Source organism: Ornithodoros turicata, unplaced genomic scaffold, assembly GCF_037126465.1.
Source record: "Ornithodoros turicata isolate Travis unplaced genomic scaffold, ASM3712646v1 Chromosome231, whole genome shotgun sequence".
Classification (NCBI taxonomy): domain Eukaryota; kingdom Metazoa; phylum Arthropoda; class Arachnida; order Ixodida; family Argasidae; genus Ornithodoros; species Ornithodoros turicata.
The window spans coordinates 33,511-46,243 of record NW_026999343.1 but is presented as its reverse complement, the minus strand read 5'-3'; the positions used below and the strand labels follow the sequence as shown (position 1 = coordinate 46,243).

General features: G+C 43.9%; 1 protein-coding gene across 2 annotated transcripts; it reads right to left on the bottom strand.

Moving 5' to 3' along the window:
- Window positions 1-7,534: 7,534 nt before the first annotated feature.
- On the bottom strand, window positions 7,535-8,928 carry LOC135373351 (uncharacterized). 2 transcript variants are annotated; one of them, XM_064606566.1, is made up of 2 exons: window positions 7,678-8,928; window positions 7,535-7,616 (listed from the first exon to the last, which is right to left on the bottom strand). In XM_064606566.1, exons 1-2 carry the CDS (start codon window positions 8,897-8,899, stop codon window positions 7,597-7,599), a joined length of 1,242 nt encoding a protein of 413 aa, XP_064462636.1. In that variant the 5' UTR covers window positions 8,900-8,928; the 3' UTR covers window positions 7,535-7,596. The 2 variants fall into 2 exon arrangements, with proteins under 2 accessions (XP_064462636.1, XP_064462635.1); XM_064606565.1 differs by having other exon boundaries at window positions 7,548-7,619.
- Window positions 8,929-12,733: the final 3,805 nt, after the last annotated feature.

Sequence of the window (12,733 nt, the reverse complement as noted above, 5' to 3'; positions counted from 1 at the left end):
GTATGTCGAGGCAGCTGTGAAGTAACCTGCATTGATGATGATTATTCCAATTTTTATGGTGCATCGACAACAAAGGAAATAGTACATCAGAACATTGGTTTGGGTGCAACCAGTTAAAAATGAATATGTTGTTTAATACATGCATTGGACAAATGTTAAAACATCAGTTCAAAACATGGTTTACAATCCCTGTATCTTCTAAAAATTAAAAACATGAAAAACTATTCTAAAAAGAATATGGGGAACTCTTCTAAAAAGAATTATAATTATTATATTGCTGGGTGAAGGAGCCTAAAATGTAAGGTGTGTTTCTGATGTGAACATGTAAGAAAATATGCAAAACTGAGAGAGGCTAACCACAGTGCGTGCACTGAGGTTGTTCCTTCCTGTAAAGTAGAAACCAGTGGATGAGGAACGTGATACTTACCTGTACACCCAGCCGTATCACACTACACAGATTATTCACTGGGTAGCCCTCATGACGAAACCTGTATTGAGAGACCACCCTTAAAAACTGCTTCAAATAGCACGACACGCTACAATTATTACTATCGTAACAAGCTGACGATACAGCTCAGACAAAGGCGTTATTCAAGTCGCGCCACACCACCGTTACGTAGGATTCTTTGTCACAAATCAAATCAAGGCACAAAACAATACCAATACATGAAAAAAGGTGACAATCGTGGTCTCATTATGACGTAATACCGAACTTGTGCGCGAAGGTAATTCAAAGAAATGAATGTGGCACTTGCTTCCGCAGAGAACACCATGTACCATGCTAGCAATGCATGCAAAAATGCGCTCGAGTGCTCGCACATATATTGATGACAACACTACCTGTGTAGTGTAACGTGTTCTTTCAAGCATATTATGCACTCAAACTGTATTTGCCGCCGGGTAAAATGCAAGTGTGCTCGATTGAACGTCGGAAGAGCGATCAAGCAACCTGCATCCAGTGCTCGTTTTGGGCAAAAAAACACTTCATAATGGTCAACTAAATATACAGAATGAACGCCTATTTATTCCTCGATAAAGAGTGACTCACCTGTATAAATTTAGGCCCTGTAACCTTGCCAGTACGGTTGGTACGACCGTAATTGCAAGAAGTTGCCATGATCGCTGCGGCGACTGTTGTGAGCACCGTAAGATGGCGGCCGGTTTCTTCACGCTCGCGCTCCCTATCCGCGATCCAGCCTTTTACAATCGAGATCAGTGGTATGCGCTTTGCGCTTTGAAGTTGTCACGCGCGACGTCGTAATGTCTGATAGCAAATTTAGCGATAGTGACGGGTCCCTGTCACTAAGCCGTGAAGATAAGCTCATCGGCGCCGATCGATTGAAGAACCGGGGACGTCGATGAACCTTCAGCTACTGACCTTTTGCCACAACAACGTGGTTAACCAGTGAAAGTAGTGGATGATCCGATATCGATTGACGGGTAAGACTCATCCATAAAAGCGCACTTTTTTGCGTATATATGTTCCGCCCGATCGTGACACCATTCTAAATTGTACAAACATTGCAGGTGTGTGTGTAGCCACTGCTCGCCAATACCAGCATGTGTTGTGCGCACAATCCGGAACCTGTTTCGATCCGTCACGTACACATGGTGTTGTATTCTCCTGAAAGGTGTTGTAAGGTTTGTTTTTGTTGCGCAGCTTTTTATATGCATATAAAAATGTGTGTTTCATGGTACGTTATGCAAAATTTCAGATTTGGGCATTTCGTCATATGTATCAGAACTTGGATAGACTGCTGAAGAAAGCTGCTCCCTCTATCCATTCCCGCAAGCGGCAGGAGGTTGTCAACGTGATAAGTGAAGGCTTTCCATTCATGTCATTACACCTGGAGCAAATGACAAAATCAAGGATAAGCTGATCTACGTCAACATCTTCAATTACCCCTGGCCTATGAAAAAAAGCCCTTTCCAGGACCATCCAACATATCTGCATCAAAGACCATGCTTCTGCATCGAATAAGCCCTTATCATCATTGATGATTATAATATTTCATATCAAAAATACCTAGACGTGCATTACGAATGTGCAAGATGGAACAGCCGTATTTTTGCTAATGTTATGGCGGTGTGTTCATGAGCCCATACTGGCTCAGATTTTGATTGTGTCAGGGGTTGCACACTAAGATGTCCAGCACGTTGAATATAAAAGATTTGGAAATGTAACTTGCAAAAATATCAAAAATACCTAGATGTCCATGATTGTAATATGGAACAGCGGTTTGCAACATGTTTACATGTCGTCTGGCTTATTGTTGGTCATGTTACACCGGTGTGTTCATTAGCCCATACTGGCTCAGATTTTGATTGTGTCAGGGGTTGCACACTAAGATGTCCAGCACGTTGAATATAAAAGATTTGGAGATGTTTAAAAACTTTGAAAAATATCAAAAATACCTAGACGTCCATGACAAATTTGTAAGATGGAACAGCGGTTTGCAACATGATTACATGTCGTCTGGCTTATTGTTGCTCATGTTACACCGGTGTGTTCATGAGCCCATACTGGCTCAGATTTTGATTGTGTCAGGGTTTGCACACTAAGATGTCCAGCACGTTGAATATAAAAGATTTGGAAATGTTTAAAAACTTTCAAAAATATCAAAAATACCTAGACGTTCATGACAAATTTGTAAGATGGAACAGCGGTTTGCAACATGTTTACATGTCGTCTGGCTTATTATTGCTCATGTTACACCGGTGTGTTCATGAGCCCATACTGGCTCAGATTTTGATTGTGTCAGGGGTTGCACACTAAGATGTCCGGCACGTTGAATATAAAATATTTGGAAATGTTTAAAAACTTTCAAAAATATCAAAAATACCTAGACGTTCATGACAAATTTGTAAGATGGAACAGCCGTTTGCAACATGTTTACATGTCGTCTGGCTTATTGTTGCTCATGTTACACCGGTGTGTTCATGAGCCCATACTGGCTCAGATTTTGATTGTGTCAGGGGTTGCACACTAAGATGTCCAGCACGTTGAATATAAAAGATTTGGAAATGTTTAAAAACTTTCAAAAATATCAAAAATACCTAGACGTCCATGACAAATTTGTAAGATGGAACAGCGGTTTGCAACATGTTTACATGTCGTCTGGCTTATTGCTGCTCATGTTACACCAGTGTGTTCATGAGCCCATACTGGCTCAGATTTTGATTGTGTCAGGGGTTGCAGACTAACATGTCCAGCACGTTGAATATAAAGGTTGCGGAAGTTGAGTGTTTATGTAGTCATCTTTTATTGTCCCTTATTGTAATGTACGTCCACAGCACTGACCAATTGTGTTAAAATTGGTTTGTTGGTATCGGGTAGTCATAATGATGTTCAAGCAGCAAGCTCTGAGCAACCTGTCGTCCTGTCCTGTCAACAAGGTTGTCTTGTCTTTTGCTGCTTGAACATCATATAATCACAACACTGATTTCTGGATATAACTTACGTACTTATATTATGCAATACTTTTCTCACATCAGCAATGTGCAGGGAAAAATTAAATAGAGCTGTGAAGCCTGCGAATTGGAGTTGTTATATTTGTGACCCATTAATAGGTGTTGATTCTGGCACAGGAGGGAGTGCCACTCTCATCAGTTAGTGTTAGCTACTGAAGGGGTACAAGACAACATTATTGAGCATAGTTTGGCGATATACTGCTCCGGTAGGGATAATACCTTAGAGAGGCTATATGCAAAACAAACTGATGTAGCCTGCTGGATCAAGCACTTCCTTCTCGCAATACTACCGAGGTACGCGGGACTGCCGTTTCGTGAGGTGCCGACAATTTCTGTACACATCACTTTTGGCTATTATCAACAAAGTAATACCTATATTTTAATACTGCGCGAATCCAGTTCTTTGGACACCGTTGCCGCTAACAGATGACTGCGTGACGGTGGACATCTTTTAGTTTGAGCTGCGTCCGGCGCCGTCCCATACATATCGTGCTCGCAGAACGTCTCTTACCTCATTTGCATCGTGAACGAAACGTGCGGAGTACATGCACGCGTGTGACAATCAGACCTTTTGTTGAAGATGCTTCGAGTATGTGACTCCCAACAGGTGCTTTTCTATATCCACTTTCGTCACATTGTCGTCGACAAAAGAGTTGTTATACACCCAAGTTACGTTTCCACCACTTCCATACGGAATATTCTTTTCGCAGGTAAGACGAACTAGAAGTGCTCAAAATACCGAACGATACGAGACAAGTTAGTAAATAAGCGTCAACTGCCTTTATTAGGTGGAGTCATCCACGTAAACTCCCGCTCGAAATGAAGATGCGAGACGTATTGACATTGTTGTTAGGCCACATTTTACAATACGCGTCTTTCGTTTGACCAGACCACATGCAGCAAATTTATTGCCGTCGCCGTGATCCTCGAGCACCTTTTGGAAGTCGTCTGCTCTCATCGCTGCAAAAAGGCGCGAGAGCAGACGATTTGTTCATCCAATAAGCGGTCTGCCATCGTAGCGGATATCGCTGTTGCCAACCGAAATCGCAATGTGCTGGCGCTGTTCTTATCAACTTAATTCGTTTATTTAATAACCGTGACGATTATGGACGAGCGAATTCACAGTATTACGTTTTCAGCAATGAAGAATCGAATGGTACGCTTTGTGGATGGGCCAGGGTGTACGAGACCGTCCCTTTAAACCCGTACCTTTTATTGTAACTTTTAGAAACAAGTAACTTCTATATAGACGTATATTTCGAGATTTCTTATAGGTTACACCACTGTAACGTATATATAGAGGTTAAAAGCGACCAAAGTAATGTCTTTACAACACGAATAGAAGTTACATCTCGGAAAAAACAAAAACAGCTTGTTGTAACTTATAAATGTACCCTCTACTCCGACACTGTAACTTCTAAGCGAAATCTCCAACGATAATTTCTTTGTTAGTTTCTTATCGTTTGTTTTCCTTCTGTTTTTCAGCATAATGCCGCGTTTCAGCCTCCCATTCGAGACGACAGTTGCGAATCTACGCTGTTATTTTTTTATCTGTTTCAGCGTCATCTATACGTCGACTACATGTTATCAATGATGTATGAACACGGATTATAAGTTCGCAGTCTGAAATACTGATGGTATGTTTCTTTCTAAAGAGTGGAAAACCATTGTCAATGCCGCAACCACCAAGATTTCCGATTTCGCTGCGTAGCCGAGCCTGGTCTAGGTCTATCCACACTGAGAGCGGTTTCCTTGAAACGCTTAACGCTCGTCGTCCGTCCGTTAACAAGTGTAATCTGTTTTAATCAGTGGATTTCCTCGCGTTTATCATAGCATCGTCAGGAACAACGGAAAAGCTAGATGTCGCTAGCAAACAAGGATATTTTCGGTGTTCCCCGGGGAAAGTGTAGTGAGTGCGAAGATTGCAAAGAATACATAACCGAAAACGAACGTCACCACCGCAGCCCTAATTCACACACCTCATACACTGGGTAAGTGTACATTTTGTGCTAGGTACGTGCGTTATTTTGATAGCAAGAGCTCTTAGCGCATGTTTGTTGTGATTATGGCAAGCGTTTTGCGGTCCTGCATATGAACGCAACTTACGCTTGCTACTTTTCTGCTCTTACTTGGTCGCCAAGTCAATACACCGGCGTGCATTTTCCGAGCTGCGGATATATGCATAGGAGATATATAATTCGCACCTTCCTACTTGTTGTATTCTTACGATTTTCTAAGACTCAATCGCGGAGTGAACGCCTTCCCGCATTTATGCTGCTTTGTACATTGTGCTTTGTACGGATTTGAATGGTTCCGTAAATGTTACTCTCATTGCCCAAACTTTTGTTCCCAGGATCCCACATGCAGGTTCACATACCGTCACCAGCGCAATGCAGTACCTCTCAAACTCGTCCCAGAGCGCCTCCAACGCTGATAACGCAGTAATGTAGTGTCTCCTGAGTTACTGTACACTCATATTCCTCAAGGTTGTGTGCGTTTTATGTAATACTGTATTGCCATTTGCGCTCACCTCTGCAACACGAATGTGGAATAAATTTTTTTCTGCTCCATTTCGTTGGGTCTGTTGAGCTTAGCAAACACAGGTCAGTTGTTTTGACTCGCTGGCTTCCACGCACTTCTATGCATTGCTTCTCCCTTAGAAGATAGTTCTCTTTTCCACATACATGGTAAAGCGACCATGGTTTCTCCTCACATCAGAATCGCACTTGTGCACAATGTGTCACCTCTCCACAGACTTCTGTTTTTGTAATATACATATGTTCAAGATCTCCTTTTCTGCTGCTTCATTTTGGTACCTAAATGTCTGTCCATATCCCACGCACAGGGTGTTTATTTTCATTCGCATCACACCACAGCGCTCATTTGACAGGTGGGTTATGTTATTTTTCGCAAATTAACCCATCCGTAGTTACAAACATTTCCGACATTTCCTGACGCATGTGTTTGTAACTACGGATCGATTAATTAGCAAAAATTCACATAACCCACCTGCCAAATGAGCGCTACTCTGTTGCGAATAAAAATGAACATCCTCTATAAAAAGCCGCATGTTGGCGTAACCTTTACGGGCAGGTGCTGGATTGAAGGCCGTAACCTCTAATTAGTGGGTGTCAGTAGTATAGAGCCGTTACGCACAACGACATCCTTTTTCTAATCCAGTTCTAGGAATTTCTAATCCACCACCCATTTCTAATCCAGGTCAAGCCAGGTCTAATCCAGGCTCCACCACTTCATGGTGATCCATCCTATTTCTATGTGATTGGCTACCATTCATTGCCACATTTGCTCACTCGCTCATAGACACCAAAATTATCTATTCTATTCAATTCTAAGTTGGCTCATAGGCTTCCAAATCGCTCTTTTTTCTAATCCATTTCAAGGAATTTCTAATCCACCACCCAATTCTAATCCAGGTCAAGCTACTTCTAAGTCCTCTGGTTGGTTGATCACAGCTCCACCCCTTCATCCATCTAATTTCTATGTGATTGGCTACCATTAATTGCCACAACATCTGCTCACTCGCTCGTAGACACCAAAATGATCCTTCTATTCAATTCTAAGTCGGCTCATAGGCTTCCAAATCGCTCACCTGTCTATTGGTCCGGGGGTGGTCACTTCCATTCATTTCTAAAGCCTAGTGATTGGCCTATTGGCTGCCTCTCATACATGCTCGATAGACTCATTTGTCATTTCCACTCTCTAGTTACTCGGTCACACTCTTTCAACTGCATAATGCTTCATAATTTCAACCGCAGCATAGACAGCCGCTCATTGATCAATTCCATTCATTTCTGGGCCAGCTCACAGGCCCACCCAAATTGCATATTAGCTTGGGATGCTTTTGTAGTTAAGCCAGGACAACACTTCGGAACAGTAGGGACGTAGAAAAACAAGGGAAATAGTTTTCAATGTTTATTGAGTACATCATGGCAGTCTCAGAGAGATTGTAGTTCTCTCTGGGGCACTTCCAGGCACACTGGACATTTTCGTTAACATCCATGGTCGTTTTTCGCATAAGTACCATGTGGATCACCCAGGCGTTCGTCCTTCTCCATCCACAGCTCAGTCCCAGACCGTACGCGAGAACAGCATGTCACAGAAGTATCAGTTCTCATCCTGCACATCTTCTGGAGCGAAAAAAGAATGTTATGAGCTTCACTATTTACATCATCCATTTAAACTTACCATATTCACAGCTTCCGTAAGGGTAGGATTCGATGTCATTGCAGAGGTATCGCTTGTCGTCATATGCCATCAGACTTCTTTTGACATTTCTGATGGTGTACATGCACTGTTTCTTTCCAACTATTGACACTTGCTCATTCGATACGCTCGTGTGATTGAACAAGGTATCGTAGTATGTCTCATGGAGGAGGTGCTTGCGTACAATATTTTTCTTTACCCCTTTAGCTCTTGCAATTTGCTTTTCTCCAGCTAGTTTGATAGAGTACATTTTAGCTTTCAAGCATATTACTTCTTCGATAGGTACACTACCAGTTTCGCTTTTGAATGCCCCAAGTCTTCCACGATTCTTTTCACTGTACAGTGGATGATCCCGATCAAAGGAAGACAAATCTAAGTGGTCGTCGGCGATCGCTCGTAACTGATCTTCGTAGTACTTGCAGAATAGGCCAAGGATCAGAGAATCCGTGTCAAAGTAACAGGTAATCACCGGACAAGTGAGCTTGCTCAGCAAGGTTTCATAGTAGAATGAGTACATGGTTAATTTACTGAGTTCTAAAATCGTAAACCCAATCTGGAGCGGGAAATCGCATCGCACTTTTCTTTTGCGCATTTCGTACATGACACAATCCGGGGACAAAATTTCCATCCTCACGCATTCTGCCCGACTCCCGAGGCGACTCGCCGTCTCCTCATCGAAGGCTACTCGAATACCACGCATGTTAAATTTATTTAAAAGTGTTCTCCCAAAGACTGCATTACTTGAGAGTTTGTAGAAGTTTTTTTCGAATGTCGTGCCCGAGGCAACACGTCTGGCAACATTGTCCTCGATGTAGGGACGCAGGAATGGCGCCTGGCAAAATTTTAGAATTCTGTGAATTTTTGTCACCCTCATGCCTAATCTACAATAGAGTGCGAGCAGCGCGTAATGAACAACGTACTCGACTTTGTCCTTGCACGTAAGCAACAGCTTTTTGCTGTTAGCAGGCTGATACATTAATTCTTCAAGAAGCCCTCGCTGGAATGGCGAGAGCCATTCCTTTGGGACTACTGCCTTCTCGGGAGCCAGGGGGAAGTACCTCGTTAGAGTGTGGATAGATTTTGGATACTCCAAGTCGCATACGTACACGTACCCCACATCTGAATCCGTGGGGTGACGCATAAAATCCACGGAGCTAAAATCCTCGACCCATTCGAAATCACCGACAGGGAGGTGCTTTATCATACTAAATCCATAAAGATTGTTGCAATCTATGTATGATATGTACACCTCCTCTTTATCGGGATCATAGCCACTACACAGCCTGCAAATGACGCCTGCTCGCCTGACAGAGCCCACCTCTAACGCCTGATTCGATGGTTCTGTACATGTCCTCTTCGGTGATCAATTCCAATTTTGCCTGCGTGTAATTTAGGGCGCATTGCCACGAATAGGATGCCAGAGAAACACAATGAAGCAATTCCAATCCGCGTGCGCTGTAGCACAGACGTCGGAAGTGCTGCATCACGTCCGCATGTAATATGGCATCCGTTTTCAGGTATAATGCATTATAATCCCTCAAATTTGAGCACCCAAAATGTTCAAATACGAGCAATGCATACTGGTAGTCCTCCTCACTTATATCCTCCCCCGTGAGATCGTTTCGACAGAAGGATTTTTCTGGCAAGGTCAATTCATCGTAAACTGCGAAAGAACTGACATAGCTGTACGGGAATACACCTTTACGAAGTAAAATTTCGTAGTCCTTTCCAAATACCTGCTTCAAGCATTGGAATGCCTCGGCTCCCCCCATGGATTTGACGGTTTCCACGAGGTCCCCCAACGACGAATTTAGGTACTGCATGGTATCTCTGAAGAGGAAGGTACCAGTTTCGAACGAACGAATTTTTTCCATGGAGCTGGCCACAATGAAGGGAGGTAGCTTCCACCAGAGAACGTGAAATTCCCGTAACAGTCCAGCCAGATCATAAGACAAATTGTGGACCATGATCGGCAATTTTTCTCTGGTAGTGCACGCGACGTTACAGGGGTTGCACAGTGTCGCGATATAATTTGTCTCACCCGCAGTACAATGCTTCGAATGATCATGATGCCGGACACGAGGTAGGTCCTTCGCAAATTGCCGTTTACAATATGCGCAGTGGGTAGCAGCTCTGTGCTTGGCCTGTTGTTCATCGCTCAACACCATTGCAGCGGGGCAGGCGTTCAAGGCAATCATTTCATCACGCATTTCCATGAGTGCCTTCACACACTGCTTTGCCGCATCTTCCCCATGGTGTGTTATAATGCGCATCACCTTTGAGTCATGGGTACGCACGAGCACAGCACAGAAGCTAGAGGTAATGTGACATTGCATGCCAACACCACTGGGTGCGAGTACGCTCTCAGTGTCCAACGCAACGACATAGTTGTACTGTTGCATGTACTGTATTTTAGTAAACTCTACAAAATTTTTTCCCGGCTCGCAAAATTCCAACAGGATTTCGTTTATGTCCGTGCAAAGGCGTCGATGTTTCGCCATGCTCTCTTCCTTCACGAAAGAGCGTGTGCAGCGTTCACATACAAAATGGTTACTTCTTGTTGTCAACAAGCGTTCGAGGGACTTTATTCCAAAAAAATGCTCATCAACCTCCAAAAGATGAATTTTCTTTTCGAATTCCAGTTTTGCGGGTCGCGACACGTGCACTCCCTGATCGACATAGGCGTAAACATACACGGATATATCGTTTTGGACTTCAAATTCATCCAGATCAGAGAATGAAACAGGGAAGCGGCTTGGCCACCAGTAATCTGCTGCATAATTTTCACAATTTTTCCACGAATTCTTTTCCTGTGGATGCAGGAGAGCGAGTGTATTGTATTTAAAACATTCACCGTCCTTGCGTGCTGATAAATGGATATTCGTTAACACGTTCCTGCGTTTAGCCAAATTTGTGGGAAGTACCCCCTCGCATCCAAACTTTTTAGTTTTCACAGCGGAAATACACATTTGAACTTTTTGGACGTCGGTGGATACAAACCCACTACCCTCACGCTGGTAATTTTCAATGCGCCCGGTGGACTCCTGAATCACATCCATCAAAGTATTTGCAATAGCTCCGTCGCTGTGGACTTCGCGAGCAAGCGTCATAAAATGAGCTATGTGTGCGGTTATATCCCCTCGATTTTCTTTCATCATTAGAACATCAGAACAAATGCAAAATCTAAAGGGTATTCTTTGCACTCGCAAAATAGCAATTATATTGTAGAGGTGGTTCATTAAATATTGTCGCAAGTCCTCTACTCCCTGATCGTGAACAGATGCCAATAGCACAAACGCTTTGACGGTACCTCGAAATGCGCTATCAGTTTGAAAGGAAGGCAGGAAGGAAATGTCCACATAGGGATGTGATCGCTCGACGTGAGCATGCAATGTGCCAGGTGAAATGTCTGGAGAAGATGGTGAATTCTCTTCCAATGGCTCATCATCACCGATATCATGAGGATCAAAAAAGCAGAACACGCATCTAGGCACTGAAAAAAAAGAAGCAACACTAAGAAAACGTGCACCACAGAGCGTGGATGAAAAATACTTACTTTTGAAGCGAGCTCCGCACACTCCCGAAGCGATGCGAAGACGGCTGCCTCTTTACACATCCTCCCCACTTATATAGCGGCGACCTCGCTGCATGCCCCAACATGCACGGGTGCGAGGAGTCGTCATAGGCTAAAAATAACTTGCTCTGCATGTTCAAGGTCGCAGCTTGCCCTTGACTTCACGTAATGCTCCGTCCGCCTACACCATTGCCGCACCTGAGCGCAAAGTTCGCTATCATCACGTGTCATTCCGATATGCAAGTTGCTTCCATGATCAGGCACACAACCATCCCTTTTTGTTCACAGTGGCTGTGGAATTTCCATAATATTACTTAAATGAAACAAGTTGCAGTGAAATGCAGATTCATCTCAGACAGGAATTTCTACCCTCAGCGTTAAACCCTCAGATACCATCATTTCTGCTCAAATAGCAAAATAGCTATGACTATAAAAATTAAACACATGCTAACAAACTACCATCAGTAGTATGGGATCAGCTCAACTGGCCCACAACTCACACAGTGGCCTGGACGCCATTAATGAGCAATTGGAGCAATTTGGGACCCCCCACAGTAATTAGGATAATTCAGGGAGTCATTACACTAATTGGGGAGCATCTAGGACGTGTCCAGACCACTGTGTGAGTTGTGGGCTAGTTGAGCTGATAAAAATAAAAAATAGGTAGAAAATAAAATGAAAATATAGAAATAGAGTGGAGAGAAGGAGTTTAGTTGAAGATCAACGACGTCATCGTGAAGAAAGCGGCCCGGAACGGCCGCTGACCGTCGCTGGGCGACGGAGCACGGAGGCAGGTTGCAAAGCATCGCAGCAACAGTTCCGGACATCCTGTGACGTCAGCTGTGACATCATCATGACATGTCTGGGCACGTTAGGACAGCTCTGGACATGCAAGGAGAAAAACACTCGTAATACAGAGGCTGGGAGAGCAAGAGTATGCAAACCATCAATAGCTAACAACAAAAAGAATTAGTTACACAACAAATGAGGCCACCAGAACAGGAGCGCAGAACCATGCGACTGCTCCATCCGAGAGGCAGGCAGAAACTGACTCGTAATGGTTTTTTTCTCCTGTATAAAGCCCAGCAGCTGCACCCCTAGCGGTTACTTTCTCAACTAATCTCACAACAAAATTATTAAGAATCACACCAGCGCTACTCCCATTACCAAGGCAGAAGATGATAGAAAATGCCGGGGATGCCCGGACAACAGCAACCAGCACCCGACGTGCACTGGCACGAAAATCGCAAACAAAGCGGGAAGAAAGTTGGCGAAAGCATTAGTTACACAACAAATCACCTCACCGCAGCAGGAGCGCAGACCGATGCGACTGCTCTCCGTGACAGCCAGCCAGAAAGTGAGCGAGCGCGGGGAGCGCACGTCTGCTTTCCGCGACAGCCGGAGAGAAACTGACTGGGGCGCCGCTCCGCGGTCGCTACGCATACGCGCTCCTAGCGCCCTCTG